This window comes from Rhinolophus ferrumequinum, chromosome 8 (genome assembly GCF_004115265.2).
Source record: "Rhinolophus ferrumequinum isolate MPI-CBG mRhiFer1 chromosome 8, mRhiFer1_v1.p, whole genome shotgun sequence".
NCBI classification, from domain to species: Eukaryota; Metazoa; Chordata; class Mammalia; order Chiroptera; family Rhinolophidae; genus Rhinolophus; species Rhinolophus ferrumequinum.
This window is the reverse complement of record NC_046291.1, coordinates 28,604,316-28,620,902: the sequence shown is the minus strand read 5'-3', so window position 1 is coordinate 28,620,902 and position 16,587 is coordinate 28,604,316. Positions and strand designations below refer to the sequence as shown.

General features: G+C 38.5%; 1 protein-coding gene across 49 annotated transcripts in view; it reads left to right on the top strand.

Annotated features, from left to right (window-relative positions):
* The first annotated feature begins 1,180 nt into the window (after nt 1–1,180).
* ABI2 (abl interactor 2) overlaps nt 1,181–16,587 on the top strand; it is a 100,953-nt gene continuing 85,546 nt past the window's right edge. For 13 of the 49 annotated variants that reach the window (XM_033111772.1, XM_033111758.1, XM_033111790.1 and 10 more), the window contains exon 1: nt 1,185–1,520. In XM_033111772.1, coding sequence (XP_032967663.1) covers nt 1,404–1,520 — 117 coding nt within the window. In that variant the 5' untranslated portion in view covers nt 1,185–1,403. Of the gene's footprint in view, nt 1,521–16,587 lie in introns of all 49 variants that reach the window. The other 36 variants (XM_033111789.1, XM_033111786.1, XM_033111785.1 and 33 more) reach the window with 10 other exon arrangements.

Below are 16,587 nucleotides of genomic sequence, written 5' to 3'. Positions count from 1 at the left end.
CAATTACAAGAGGTGCTCAAAGTGGTTACAATCAGTATCCAGACACTTCTGATTGCAGCAAACTACTGCTTGAGCAACACTGACCAAAGTATCCACTTGTATACATTGTTTTTTGGCACCTCCCAGTAGTTTCCTTACCATCTGGGAAAAAATGAGGGAATTACTGTAGAGGGAACAAGAGATCACAAAAGCATGAACAAGAGTTAAAATAATGGATCCTGTTCTAAACTACAACTGTAGTCAACTTTGACTTTCCACAGGACAGATAAAGGTCTTGGACTTTATAATATCTCAGCAGTTGTCAAGAATTTTGGTTTTTTAGGATTACAACTCGTGGAGTAACTGGATTTGGGGAAAAAGATACAGCATCTGGTAAATAAGTACAGAATAACTGCAAGATCAAAATGGTCTACCTCGAATTTTTGTAGCGTTTAACGTTTTCTAAGGTGCTTTCACATAAACTTATTTTATCCATGTGATAGTACTGTAAGGAGTAAAACTAGTACTAGTAAAACCGTGTTCAAAACTTTACTGACCAAAAAAAACCCCACAAAACGAAGTTGACAGAACCAGAGAAATGACAGAAAAGGTTGTCAGTGAGGAAGAGAGTCATAAAGAGGGCAAGCACAAAAAGCTGTGGTCCAGTGGTGGGGCAAATGAGAACAGAACAGAGGCTAACCTGGCCGGGGACCACAGCGTTAGGGGGCAAATGCACAAAAAGTTAAAGTGCAGAAAATTTGGGACAACGAATTTGGAATTTGCCCCAAATAGGATGGATGAGGTCAAAAGATGAAGAGAAAAATGAAAAGTAAGGCAGCGCTTAAAGCTGCATGGAAGTTTTGTAGGCTGACATTATCCCTCAGGCCGATGACCAGGGCATTGGCCCCCAGAATGAGGATAACACCCAAGGGAATCGCGGAGGGCGCCGGCGAGAAGAAGGCGGGGCCAGTAGCGCGTTCACGCCGGACTAACAAAGGCCGCCGGGGGTACTTCCCCAGCTACTCAACCTGTGGGGGCCGAAGGGTTAACCGCGCGCCCGACTCCCGCGCGCATCCCGGCCCCCACTCCCGTCGTCGCTAGGAAACGCCGGAAGTGGGGGAGGGGCAGGCGGAGCGGCCGAGGGTGGGAATCTTTTTCAGGCGCCCGGGGGCGGAGAAAGGGGAGCGCGCGTGCGCGCGCCCGGCCGGCTGTCGCCGCGGTGACCGTCCTCGGAGTCCGTCGGCTCGCGCCCCGCCCCCGTTCCTGCTGCCCCCTCCCCTGTCGCGCGCGGGGGGTGTTTCTCGCTCCTCCCGAGTTGCCGCGGTCTCCTCCGCTCCTCCTCTCCCAGTCTTGGGTTTCCCTGGCGCTGTTGCCGCTGGTACCTCTGCGGTCTGTATGAGGAGGAGGAGGAGGAGGATGTGAAGATGGCGGAGCTGCAGATGCTGCTGGAGGAGGAAATCCCGGGGGGCCGCCGGGCCCTCTTCGACAGTTACACGAATCTGGAGCGGGTGGCCGATTACTGCGAGAACAACTACATCCAGGTGCGACGCATCTCCTGGCCCGAGCGCGCGGGGCCGCGGGGTGGTGAGTGGCGCGCGGGGGATCCCCGGGGCCGGGGACCGCGCGCCTGGGGGCGTAGGGCTGCGGGGCCGAGGCCGCGGCGGGGACACGGCCCAGCTGAGCCCGCGGTTTGGGGGAGGAGCAGGGTGGGAGCTGGGGCTGGTGAATGGGTGAGAATCCTCTGGCTGGATGAAATTCTAGCTTTAAAACATTTTAAAAAGCCATGAATCAGTCCTCGGTGCGGTGTTTGTGTGGTGTCCCTACCTCTTCACTTCTGCCCTCGGTCGCCCCCGCACTTTGTGCCATTCAATGTTCGGGATGGCGGAGGAGCCGGAGAGTGGCATTTTCTATTTGACAGAATCCTGCTCCCCTAAAAGGCAGGAGTGTGGGGCGATTGATGGGTCATCCTCTTCCCTCAAGCTTTGGAAAATATTTAAGGGACTGTGTTGCTGCAAAGTAAAGTGCTTCAGTTTTCTATTCATGTGAATACCCCAAGAGACCTTTTTTTTTTTTTTTTTTTGCTTGCTTGCTTGCGTTTTAGGTTCTAACCCTTGATACAGCAGAGCAGTTATCTCTCTGAAGTTACTGCTCTTTTCCTCCTTTGGAGAATGAGAAGCTGCATGATAAACTTCCCTCGCCCCATCCCATTAAAATAGGTAATTTATTTTCCTGTGGGAAGAAGAATTGTGACGATTTTTCAGAGAAAATTAGGAAACGATCCTCATGGTTTAATTTTTCCCCTGATGGTTGGTTTGGCACCGAGACTCATATGGTAGCGCTGCGTGTGTATGTGTGGAGGTGGGGGATACAGGGTGAGATGAGATTCAGCTGCTCCTGGATGAAGTAAAGACTCCGTGGATTTAACGACAACAAAAAAAATCCTTTAAAAATTATTTGAAAGAATAGGTTAAAACGCACAGTTTGCAAATTCAGCATCTTTTGTTTTTTTTTATGGCGGACTCTGAATCACATGTTTTCCCTTCCCATTTAAATCCTCTTGGGATAAAGGTGGAAATAGAAGAAGTATGTTAAATTGTTCCTTCACTATGGTCTTTTTTGTCCGGCTCCCATATCTCCAGGCATCCTCCTTAACATCAGCTATATTGGAAAGCATTCTCAAGTCTTAGTGTAAACTGAAAAAATAGGTGTTAAAATTTATAGTTTCATAAATTTTGTAAGAACCACGTGGTTAATCAGGGATGGTATTGTGAGGTTTTACTTGATTAGACATATACTGAACTCTATATTATCTTGTAGGGAATGTTTATATTGGAGAATGAACCAGTCGTGATCCAAGGCTTTTCTCTCCAAGGAGGCAGTTGAAAGTATGGCTAGTAGGAAAAGAAAGAATATGTCTTGGGTTAGAGATATAATCAAAAATACAGTTGTCCATATTTTTAGGGAGCGCTTCTGATACTGAGTAGGGTAGGAGAGATTCAAAGATTCAGTTGCTCAGTTTTCCACTAAATATATTCAAAAGCCTTCTGTGGCCTGGCCCTGTGTCAAGGGTTCTATGATGCACACCTAGTATCTACACAATTCCACAGTGCAGTTAGGAGGAGGGGCTGCTGGGAGAGCAGATGAATACCATATAATGTGTCGATTTATACTCTAATGGACTGCCTGCCAGTGGGAAGAAGGACTGAAGGAAGCTATGCTATCTCAGGGAATTCACATTCTCTAGGAGAGGCAAATCTAAAGGGTGGAAGTGGTAATTGCATTGCCTCATGCAGCATATTATTGCAAAGAGTTAAAGGTCAGTAGAGAAACAGGGTGGAAAAGTGATTGGCTTGCGCTTATTACTAGTAAGAAAAGAAACAGATTCGTCTCCCCTTGGAAGATAATTTTTATTGTAATTTCAAGGTATAGTTCCCCTTAGATTACAATTGTTACGTAAATGTGAAAGTACATGGGTTAATAAAGCTGACAGGTTCAAGGGATCAGTGATTGTCTTTTTACATATTTTTTACATTTTTTCCAGCTGAAAAGAGAATGTTACTGCCACCATTATGTGTCTTTCAGTGGGACTCAAAATTTAGTGTGGTGGCATTTTACAATTCAAAGTATGAATATTGATTAATAGAAATGGATTTGGATTTTAAAATATTTCTTCAATTTAGCATCTACAATAGATTTTACATTATTACCTCTTATATTATCATCTATTTTAGGATCTAGTGGGTATATTATTGATATTCTCTTCCCAGATGACAGTTCTTATATGATTTGTTTGTAGTAAAGTTGATAAATAGAACATGGTGATAGTGATTTGTGCTGACCCAGCTGCACATTTGGATATCTTTCCTTGTAACCCAAAGAACTGACTAGCTGGGGTTTTAATGCTACCTTTGACCCTGCAATTGCTGCCTTTGACCCTGCAATAGATGAAAGTTAATTGGTGGGATCGGTGACCAAATGGTCAATTTAGCTTTATTATAGCTTCATGCCATAACCACTACCTTAAGTTAACAAACCAAACACTCGTTTTATTTTGTGGAAATGTAATTTATGCTTGTAAAGCCGAAAAAGGACAAATCTGCTCATATGTAACAAAAGGTAAGGTTCTTTGCTTAGTGTTTATAAATAGCTGGTTTTATGCATAAGAATATCCAAAAATATAAGATAAATAAGAATACATGTGAATTATGTTGTGTGAAATTGAGCAAAGGAGGGCAAATGATTGCACAGTCCTTTTGAAAACAATTGTACTGTTTAAATTGTTTCTATCTTATAAAAATATCCTTCAGATACATTATTAGCATTACGAATAATTAGGTATTGCCTGTATGAACATGCACACAAAATCTACAAGTAGAGCAGAGCAGGGTTGTAAGTAGTAGTTTTCCAGGTTACTAATAGTAGTTTTCCAGTTAACATCAGAAATTTAAAAACCATCTTTGGTAAAACTTTAGATGATTTTTGTTTTATTACTTCAACCTCTAGAGAAAATGATAGTCAAAGTATTTTTTCTAAAATGTGATGATAAAAAGTTATAACTACAATTTGTTGATATTTACCCAATTGATTTTCTTTATTTTTTGCCTATAAAAAAGAACTTAGTAATTGTTAAGGATTTTTTAAAATAATTTTTAATTTTTCAATTACAGTTGACATACAATATTATATTAGTTTCAGGAGGAAAACATAGTGATTTGACATTTATATAACTTATGAAGTGATCACCCGGATAGATCTAGTACCCATCTGATACCATATATAGTTATTACAATATTATTGACTATATTCCCTATGCTATACTTTACATCACCATGACTAATGTGTACCTTTTAATCCCTTTACCCCCTTCGTCTATTACCCCAACCCCCTCCCATTTGGCAACCATCAAAATGTTCTCTATATTTGTTTCTGCTTTGTTCATTTTCTTTAGATTCCACATATAAGTGAAATCATATAGTATTTGTCTCTCTGTGACTTATTTCATTCTGCATAATACCCTCTAGATTCATCCATATTGTTGTAGAGGACAAGATTTCATTCTTTTTAATGGCTGAGTAATGTTCTGTTGTATATATGTACCATTTCTTTATCCATTCATCTATTGGCGGACACTTAGGTTGCTTTCATGTCTTGGCCACAGTATAAATAATGCTGCAATGAACATGGATAAATAAGTCTTTTTGTGTTAGTGTTTTGGGTTTCTTCAAATAATCAGAAGTGGGATTACTGGGTCCTTCTTTGTCTCTTGTTATAGCCTCTGATTTAAAGTCTATTTTATCTGGTATAAACATTGCTACCCCAGCTTTTTGATTGTTTGTGCCTATTTTCATGAAATATCTTTTCCATCCTGTTACTTTCAGTCTGTGTGTGTGTGTGTTTTTGTTTTGTTTTGTTTTTTGTTTTTATTGGGAAACAGCTATGGTCATTGGTTACATATTGCTTTCATGATACAGTGGCATAGTTGATTCTTTTAAGGAGGGCTTAGCTCACAGTGGCCCATGTGGGGATTGAACTGGCAACCTTGGTATTAGCAGCACCACACTCCAACCAACTGAGCCAACCGGTCACCCCTGTGTGTGTCTTCTGATCTGAAGAGAGTCTTTTGTAGGCAGCATATGTAAGGATCTTGTTTTCTTATCTATTCAGCCATTCTGCCTTTTGGAGAATTTAATCCACTTACACTTAAAGTAATTTTTGATAGACATGTAGTTATTTCCATTTTATTATTCATATTTTTTATCTTTTTTGGTTGGTAGTGATGAACTCCTTTAGCTTTTCCTTGTCTAGGAATCTCTTTATCTGTCCTTTGATTGTAAATTATAGCTTTGATGAGTAGAGTAATCTTGGTTGTAGGTCATTGCTTTTCATCACTTTGATTATTTTGTGTCAATCCCTTTTGGCCTGCAAAATTTTTGTTGAGAAAACAGCTGATAGTCTTATGGGAGTTCCCTTGTAGATAACTAACTGCTTGTCTGTTGCTACTTTTAAGATTCTCTCTTTGTCGGGAGGGGAGTTGACACTGTGTGAGGGATGTAAATGATAAATGTCGAGTAACTATTACATTGTTTTGTGCACCTGAAACTAAAAAAAAAAAAATTAAAAAAAAATGCTCTCTTTGTCATTAATCTTTGGCACTTCAATTATGATATGTCTCGTTGTGGGCTTTTTTGGGTTCATCTGTTTAGGACTCTGTGCTTCATGGGCTTGTATGACTATTTCCTCTGCCAGGTTAGAAAAGTTTTGCATCATCATTTATTTCTTCAAATAGTTTTTCAATTCCTTGCTGTCTCTTCTCCTCCTGGTTCCTCTATGATGTGAATGTTGGTATACTTGATGTTGTTCCAGAGGCCTCAGTTTTTAAATTTTTTTTGTGTGGTTCTGATTGAGTGTTTTCTGCTACATTATCTTCCAAATCACTGATTTGATCCTCTGCTTCATCTAATCTGTTGATTTTCTCTAATGTATTCTTCATTTCTGACTGGTTCTTTTTTGTGTTTTCTATTTCCATTTTTATGTTTTCTGTCTCTTTGTTGAAGTTCTCCCTGAGGTCATTGAACATCCTTATAATCAGTGTTTTGAACTCTGCATCTGGTACATTGCTTATCTCTATTTTGTTTAGCTTTTTTCTGGAGCTTTGTTCTGATCTTTCATTTGGGACATGTTTCTTTCTTTGTCTACTCATTTTGGCTACCTTCCTGTGTTTGTTTCTATGTGTTAAGTAGAGCTGCTATGTCTCCCAGTCTTATCAGAGTGGCCTTATGTAGTAAGTGTTCTGTGACACCCAGTGGCACGTCTGTCTGGTCACCATTGCTGTGTGCTTCCAGTGTGCCCCTTGTGTGGGTTGTGTGTACCTCCTGTTGTAGCTAAGCCTTGGATGCTGTTTGGACGTTAATGGGAGGGATTAACCCTCAGGCTGATTGGTTGTGAGGACTGGTTGTGACTATAGTGGAGGAGCTGTTGTGTAGGGGCTGACCCTGTGGAATAGGACTTGTGTTAGCAGGGTTCTGGTGTCTGCCAAGTCTGTTATTTGGGTGTGTTCTTTGTGGAGGTGTTCAAGGGGTGCTCTGGTCTGGTCTGAAGCTGGCCACCAGGTATGTTGGTTCTGGGGCCTTTTGGGAGAGGCTCTGTTGCAGACCAAGGTCAGCTGCTTCCTGTGCTCTGCCCAGGGCCACTTAGTATGAGCTATAAAGTCATCTGCAGATGGTTGCCACTTGTGCTGGGCTTGGAGATGCCTGGGAAAGGCTACGCTGTGAACTAAGGCTGGCTGCCACTAGTGCTGGCCTTTGGGTTGCTTAGCAAGAGGTACAGGGCATGCTATGGCCAGATGCTCCTTGTTTAGTGTTTGTGAACATTTTTTTAAAAATTAGTTTTATTAGTTTTTTTTATTACTTACAAAGCAATGTAATAGTTAGACATTTACACCCCTCACTAAGTGATAACCCTCTAATCTTTCTGACATTGTATATTGCTGTTATAATACCATTGACTACATTCCTTATACTGTGCTATGTAATATATATGTACCTTATGTGTGTATGTATATGTGTGTATATATTTAATTATAGTTGGCATTCAATATTATTCTACTTCAACTTCAGGTGTATAATGCAGTGGTCAGGCATCTGCACAGTCTATGAAGTGATCCCCCGATAAGTCCAGTACCCATCTGGCACCCTACATAGTCTTTACAACATTATTGATTATATTCCCCATACTGTATTTCATATCCCCATGACTATATTGTGACTACCAATTTGTACTTTCTAATCCCTTTATCTTCTTCCCCATCCCTAGCCCCCTCCCATCTAGCAGCCATCAATTTTTTTTCCTTATATCTGAGTCTATTTCTGTTTTGTTTGTTTATTCTGTGTTTTAGATTCCACATATAATGAGATCATGTGGTATTTTTCTTATTTTACTTAGTATAATATTCTCTACATCCATCCATGTTGTTGCAAATGGTAAGATTTCATTTTTTATGGCCGAGTCATACGCCATTGTATAAATGTACCACAGCTTCTTTATCCAGTTGTCTATCGATGAGCATTTCGGTTGTTTCCATATCTTGGTTATTGTGAATAGTGCTGCAGTGAACATTGGGATGCATACATTTTTTCGTATTAGTGCTTTGGAATTCTTTGGATAGATACCTGGAAGTGGAATTGCTTGGTCATAAGGTAGTTCCATTTTCAATTTTTTGAGGACCCTCCATACTGTTTTCCATAGTGGCTGCACCAATCTGTAATCCCACCAACAGTGCATGAGGGTTCCCTTTTCCACATCCTTGCCAACACTTGTTCTTTGTTGATTTATTGATGATAGCCATTCTGACAGGAGTGAGATGGTATCTCATTGTGGTTTTTATGTGTATTTCTCTAATGAGTAGTGATGTTTAGCATGTTTTCATATGTCCGTTGGCCGTCTGTATGTCCTCTTTAGAAAAATGTCTCTTCATGTCCTCTACCCATTTTTTTTTTTTTACTAGTTTCAGGTGCACAAGACAAAGTAATACAAAATTTATCATTTATATCCCTCACACTGTGGACCCCCCTGCCCCCATCCACTATCTCTCTGGCATCGCACCGAGCCATCCCATTTCCACTGTCTCCACTCCCAATGCTGTACTCTGCCTCTTATAAGTGTATACATACATATATATACATATATATATAATATAGTTGGCATTCATTGTTGTTCAGCTTCAGGTGTACAGTGCAGTGATCAGGCATCTACATCTTCCCTGAGGTGGTCTCCCAAATGGGACACGTGTCCATCGGATACCCTTCAAAAACTTTACAACATTATTGATTATGTTCCCCAGATTAATTTTCAAAACCCCATGGCCATCTTGTGGTTACTGACTGTTCTCTAATCCCCTCACCTTCCCCTTTACCCCCACCCCCCCCGCCCATCTAGCAACCCTCAGTTTTTCCTCTTTGTCTCCAAAACTGTTTCTGATTAGTTCATTCACTTATTCTTTTCTTTAGATTCCGCATATAAGTGAGATCATATGGTACTTATCTTTCTCTGTCTGACTTATTTCACTTAACATAATGTTCCTCTACCCATTTTTTAATGGGATGTTTGTTTTTTTGGTATTGACTTGCATAACGTTTTTTATACATTTTGGATATTAATCCCTTGTCAGATTGGTAAATATCTTCTCCCATTCAGTAGGATGTCTTTTTGTTTTATTAATGGTTTCCTTTGCTGTGAAAAAAACCTTTAGTTTGATGTAGTCGCACATGTTTATTTTTTCTTTTGCTTCCCTTGCCCTAGGAGATATATTATTAAAAATATTACTAAGATTAGGTAATGTCTGTGAATTTACTTCCTATATTTTCTACTAGTAGTTTATGATTTTGGGTCTTACATTTAAATCTTTAATCCGTTTTGAATTTATTCTTGTATATGGTGTCAGAAGGTGGTCCAGTTTCATTTTTCTACATGTATCTGTCCAGTTTTCCCAGCACCATTTATTAAATATACTGTTTTTACCCCAGTGTAAATTCTTGCTTTCGTTGTTATAGATTAAATGACTATATAGGCATGGATTTATTTCTGGGCTCTGTATTCTGTTCCATTGATCTATGTGTTTGTCTTTATGCCAATCCATGCTGTTTTGATTACTATAGCCTTGTAGTATGATTTGATGTGAGGTAGCATGATACCTCTTACTTTGTTCTTGTTTCTCGGGATTGCTGTGGCTATTCAGTGTCTTTTATGGTTCCATATTTTAGGATTATTTGTTCTAGTTCTGTGAAAATTGTCATTGGTAATTTGATAGGGATTGTGTTGAATCTATATATTGCCTTAGGCAGTATGGACATTTTAACTATATTAATTCTTGATACTTAATACTCATGAGCATGGTATATATGTTTCCATTTATTTGTATCTTCTTTAATTTCTCTCTTCAGTGTCTTACAATTTTCTGAGTACAGGTCTTTTACTTCCTTGGTTAAATTTGTTCTTAAGTATTTTATTGTTTTTGAAGCAATTGTGAATGGGAATGTTTTAATTTCTTCTTCTGATAGTTTGTTATTGGTGTATACAATTGCAACTGATTTCTCAATATTAATTTTATATCCTGCTGCTTTACTAGTCATGTATCGGTTCTGATGGTTTTTTGGTGGACTCTTTGGGGTTCACTATATATAGTATGTCATCTGCAAATAATTACAATTTTAGTTCTTACTTTTCAATTTGAGTCCCTTTTATTTCTTTTTTTTGTCTGATTGTTGTGGCTAGAACTTCCAGTACTATGTTAAATAAAAGTGTGAAAGTGGGCAACCTTGTCTTGTTCCTGATCTTAAAGGAATGCTTTTAGCTTTTACTCATTGAGTATAATGTTAGCTGTGGGTTTATCATATATGGCTTTTATTATGTTGAGATATGATCCCTCTATTCCTACTTTGCTAAGAGTTTTTATTATAAATGGATGTTGGATTTTGTTACATGCTTTTTCTGCATCTATTGATATGACCATATAATTTTTATTTTTCATTTTGTTAATGTGCATCACGTTAGTGGATTTGTGGATATTGAACCAACCTTGCATACCAGGTGTATGATTTTTTTTAGTGTTTTGCTGAATTTGGTTTGCTAATGTTTTGTTAAGGATTTTTGCATCTTTGTTCATTAGGGATATTGGCCTATAGTTTTCCTTTTTGTAATGTCTTTGTCTGGTTTTGGGATCGGTAAAATAGTGGCCTCATAAAATGAACTTGGGAGCCTTCCCTCCTTCTGGATTTTTTGGAATAGTTTGAGGAGAATAGGTATAAATTCTGTTTTGAATATTTGGTCAAAGTTTCAGGCCATCTGGTCCAGGACTTTTGTTTGTTCGGAGCTTGTTTACTGATTCAGGTTCGTTGATAGTAATCTGTTTAGATTTTTTGTTCTTTCTTGATTCAGCCTTGGAAGACAGGAATTTATTCAATTTTTCCAAATTGTCTAATTTGTTGGCATATAATTTCTTGTACTATTTTCTTAATTTTTTTCTTTTGTATTTCTGTGGTATCTGTTGTTACTTCTCCTTTTTCATTTATGATGTTATTAGTATGGGTCCTCTTTTTCTTAATGAGTCTGGCTAAAGGTTTGTCAATTTTGTTTATTTTTTCAAAAAATCAGCTCTTGGTTGCATCGATCTTTTGAATTTTTTTGGGGGGGTCTCTATTTCATTTATTTCTGGTCTGATCTTTATTATTTCCTTCCTTGTACTCGCTTGGGGTTTATTTTCTTGTTATTTTCCTAATTCTCTTAGGTGTAAAGATAGACTGTTGATTTGAGATTTTTGTTTCTTTCAGTAGGCCTGAATTGCTATGAATTTCCCTCTTAGGATTGCTTTCACTGCATCCTGTAGATTTTTGAGTTGTTGTGTTTTCTTTTTTGTTTGTCTCAAAGTATCTTTTGATTTCTTCCTTGAGTTCATTGTTGACCCATTCATTATTTAATAGCATGTTACTCAGTATCCATGTGTTCGTGAGTTTTCCAGTTTTCTTATAATTGATTTCTAATTTCATAGTACTGTGGTCAGAGAAGATGCTTGATATGATTTCAATCTTCTTAAATTTGTGGACACTTGTTTTGTGGCCTACCATGTAGTCTATCTTGGAAAATGTTCCATGTGCACTTGAAAAGAATGTATATTCTGCTGTGGGGTGAAACGCTCAGTAAATATCGATGAAATCCAACTGGTCTAAGTCATTTAAGGCCTTTGTTTAGAGGATCTGTCCATTGGTGTCAGTGGGGTGTTGAAGTCCCCTGCTATGATTGTGATACTGTCGATCTCTCTCTTTATGTCGGTTAATGTTTGTTTTATATATTTAGGTGCTCTTTTGTGGGGTGCATAAATATTCACTAGGGTTATGTTCTCTTGTTGGATTGATCCCTTTATTATTATGTAATTCTCTTTTTTGTCTTTTATTATAGCCTTCATTTTAAGTCTATTTTGTCTGATACAAGTATTGCTGCCCTAGGTTTTTTCACGTTTTCATTTGCATGAAATATCTCATTACATCCCTTTACTTTCAGTCTCTGTGTGTCTTTTGATCTGAGGTGGGTTTTAGGGTTTGTGAACCTTTGAGAGGTTTTAGGAAAGTCCACAGCATGAGCCAAGATAGGCCGTTTGTTTGAAAAAGTCACTGGAAGGGGTTTGGGTGGGCCTGCAAGTTGGGTGGGGTTTCAGGGAATAACTAGGACAGGGTGGACAGTGTTAGCTAGGTTGATTGAGACTTAGATATGGTGCCCACCTGATGGGAGGGCTCAACAAAGGAACAGTGGCTTCTACCAGTACTTCTATCTGGGAGAAAGCTGCCCCTCTCGCCCTCGACTTGGAGCCAGACAATTCAGTTCCTCCCTGTATTTCCTTGGTACCTTTTGGGCTGCTCCTCCAGTGCTGGAGTCCAGAGTGAGTGAGTCCGTCAGCAAGTGAGTTAGTCAGTGAGTGAGTCCATGCACAGGCCGTCTAAGAGAAAGGCCTTGGCTTTCATAGCTAGAAGTTATGGGGACTTCTCTTCCAGGCACTGGAACACTGGGCTGGCGAGCCTAGTATGGGGTTGGGACCCCTTGCTTATAACCTCCTCAGCTTCTCACCTTTGCAACCAAAATTTTCAGTGAAAAAGATAAACCAGTCATTATCAAGACCTTTGACAAGATTGCAAACACAGACTAAATTATATTCTGAGCCCCTTATCTTTATAATTGAAAAAAATTTTTGACTTTTAAAGTTATAATTTGATTTTAAAAATAATTTTCATAACTTTGTTATCAGTGTGCTTCCTACACATGTACTTCATCTCCTAGATATTTAATTGGTCTCTTAATTCCCTTTATTGATCCAAGGGCTTAAACTGCATTTCATTTTTTGCCCTACCTTGAAGAGCTTTTTGATAGGAAATTGCCCTTTAGTCAAACAATTCATAAACTTTTTTATTTTGTCTTTTTACCTTGGTATGATTAACATATGAATGTGTGGTAGGTTTACTTCATTCAGGGTCTTCTTTCCTTTCCCAGAAAATAGTTTATAATCAAATTGATTTTCTCATGTGTAGGATGTATATTGGAGATATTTTTGACCATGAGAGCCTTTGGTGTTACTTTCCTTTTAAAATGCAAGGAATTTTAATAGCATTCAGTGGTAGTGAGTGTAAATGTAATCTTTTGGTGGATGAATGGATGTATCCTGAAAATTATATTAGACTATTTGTAGACTTTTGATAGCTTATGGTTGAATGTTTGTGGGACTTACTAGTAGATTGGCTTCATGAAGTAGCTTGTGGGACCACACTTACTTTGAATTTTTCGTTCACTTTGTATTCCTTCTCCACATCATACCGTGTTTCACCGGAAATAAGACCTAGCTGGACCATCAGCTCTAATGCGTCTTTTGGAGCAAAAATTAATATAAGACTCAGTCTTATTTTAATATAAGACCAGGTCTTATGTAATATAATACCGTATTTCCCTGAAAATGAGACCTAGCCGGACCATCAGCTCTAATGTGTCTTCTGGAGCAAAAATTAATGTAAGACCCGGTATTATAGTAAAATAAGACCAGGTCTTATATTAATTTTTGCTTCAAAAGATGCATTAGAGCTGATGGTCCAGTTAGGTCTTATTTTTGGGAAACATGGTACAAAGCTTCTAGAGGATAAGGCTGTATCTAAAACTTTTTAATATCCTTCCATTAGGCACATTATGTACATGTGTAGGGAAGATGTTGGGGAAAATTTGCCTTCATTGGCTGATGTGAGCTTTTGTCTGTTTTTGTTCCCCCACATGAGAGACTAGAGACTGCACGTGAGGTATTGGTTATCTTTGTTTGTTAGTTTTTGTTCCTCTGTTTCCCCACATGAGAGACTGCATGTGCGGTTCCCTCCTGTGAGAGACTGCACGTGAGGTATTGATTAGCTTAGGGTTAAGAAAATTTCTCCCTTGTCTCGTTCCCAGCAGGAGAGAGATGGGAGGATGTTGCTTTCTGTCTGTTTTGCCCGCATCAGCAGATGAGGTGGAGAAGTAACTAAGTTACATCAGGATGACGTGACAGGCGTGTTGCCAGGCTATGGAAGGCCTTGGGCTGATGGTCCCAGGCGAGAACAGCAGGTGTTGCTTGTCCGAATGAACTGGCCCTTCAGCCAGGTTAGCAATATTCTTATCACAGCATCTGCCGGACCCTTCTGGAACTGGCCATTCCCGAAGGGGGAGGCAGGAACAAGGAGCTTGGCTCTAGGGTACATCTAAAAAATATATAAGACAAACCTCAGTTGGTAGTGTAATTTTTCATAATTTTGTCATTTGTCATTGGTGATTTTTCTAACATTTTGGAAACTTCCAGCAATATGCAGTTTACAACACCAGGAGACACCCTGACTTCCAGCCGCCGTTGACGTGGTGAGAGGTCTTGCTGGTTCCCGACCTCTCCAGTGTTGTTCTCCTCGGTTAGCCTTCTTGAGAACTGTTAGCATTTTAGAAACTTGTGTGCAGCTTGCAGCTTGCAGCATCGGGAGACGCCCTAGCTTCCAGCAACAACAGCAGCAGCAATGGCAACAGCAGCAGCATTCTGGGGAACTAGAAGCAGCAGTGGGAGACGCCTGAGTTTCTCTCAGCTGCAGACCTGGCAAGGTTTTGATTCCTGACTGTTCCAGTGTTGTTTTTCCTATGGTTTGGTGAGCTTTTGGCATCTACTTTAATAGTTACTAGCCTATAGAATTTATTATTGCTTTTGTATACTCCTTACTGATGTTATTTGTGTATTTAGCCAAGTGATTTTTGATCAATAGTAAACATATGTTGAGACCTCTTAAACTTATATATATGTATACTCATTTGATATGAAATTGTTATCAATGTATATAGTTTAGTCTCAACCACCTTTACTTCCTGTCATTAGCACATTCTTTTAAGTGTCTTTGTCTTTTGCTATTGCATATTTCTAAATAAATTCATTAGTCCCACTCTAGTGTGTCCTCCTCTCTCTTTTCCTTGCTCGTCATTACAACATATAGTAAAAACTAAGCAGTTGCTGAATGTCAGAAATGTATACTTGAATATATTAGAGACTGCACTGAATGATTTTATAGACTGAGTGTAATTATTTCTAAATTTCTTTTGCAAGTTTTTTTTATTAGATATTGTAAGCAATGTCCGTACTCTTAAGTATTACTTAGAGTGCATCTATTGCAGTCATTATTTTTCAAGGGACAGAATTTTACTTTTTGTTTTTTCTTATATAAGTCATAGACTTTGGTATAAAAGTTTCGGACCACAAAACAGTTTACCTTGAATCATTTACAACCTGGATTTTTTTTTTCTCATTTGATTTTTAAAATCAGGTTTATTGGGGTATATATAATACACATATAACACAAGCCACCCTTTTTAAGGGTAAAGGTCTATGAATTTTGACAAATTTATAGTTACATAGCCACCGCAATATAAAATTTTCTAGTTTTAGCCAATGATGAATACAGCTATATCACACATCATCTTTATTCATTTATAGGTGGACACTAAGCTTGGCTATTGTGAAGAATGTTGCAGTGAATATGGTAGTACAGATACCTCTTTGAGATAGTGATTTCATTTTCTTTGGGTATATACCCAGAAGTGGAATTGCTAGATCATATAGTAGTTCTATTTTGGACTTTTTGAGGAACCTCCATCTTGTTTTCTGTATTGGATATACCAATTTATATTCCCTACAACAGTGCACAAGATTTCCCTTTCTCCACATCTGTGCCAACACTTTTTCCTTTTCGATGATAGTCATTCTAATAAGTATGAGGTTGTATCTCATTGTGGTTTTGATTTGCATTTCCCTGATGATTAGTGATGTTGAGCACCTTTTCATGTACCTGTTGGCCATCTGTATATATTTGGGGAAATGTATATTCAGTTCCTTTGATCATTTTTAAATCTAGTTTTTTTTGCTCTTAACATGTGTGAGCATACATAACATATAGTTACAGAATTTTTTTCTTGTGATGAGAACTTTAAACATCTACTCTTTTAGCAACTTTCATATATGCAATACTGTATTATTTAACTATAGGTGCCATGCTGTATATTATATTTCCATGAATTATTTATGTGCTACTGCTTATTGGAACTCTAATTGATATCTCTTGCCTTTGAATTATAGTGTCGTTTGATTTCTCTCATCTATAAGGCAGAGATGCAGGAGCACAGCTGAAGGGCCTGTGATATTTTAGCTAGTCTTTTGAGATTTCTAACTTGTGATCATCTGTGCTTTTTCATATACCTCATTACAGAGACTTATTTTGCATATAGAAAAATGTAAGTGTGAAAAGGGGAGTGAATCTATAACTGTTCCAGTGTTTTTATGCCAACACCATGCTTTTTTGATTACTGTGGCCTTGTATAGTTTTATATCAGGTAGTGTGATACCTCCAGCTTTGTTTATCTTTCTCAAGATTGCCATTGCTATTCAGGGTCTTTTATGGTTCCGTATAAATTTTAGTGTTCTAGTTCTGAAAAATGCCATTGGTATTTTGATATGGATTGTATTGAGTCTATATATTGCTTTGGTTAGTTAGTATTTTAACTATATTAATTCTTTCTATTCACGAG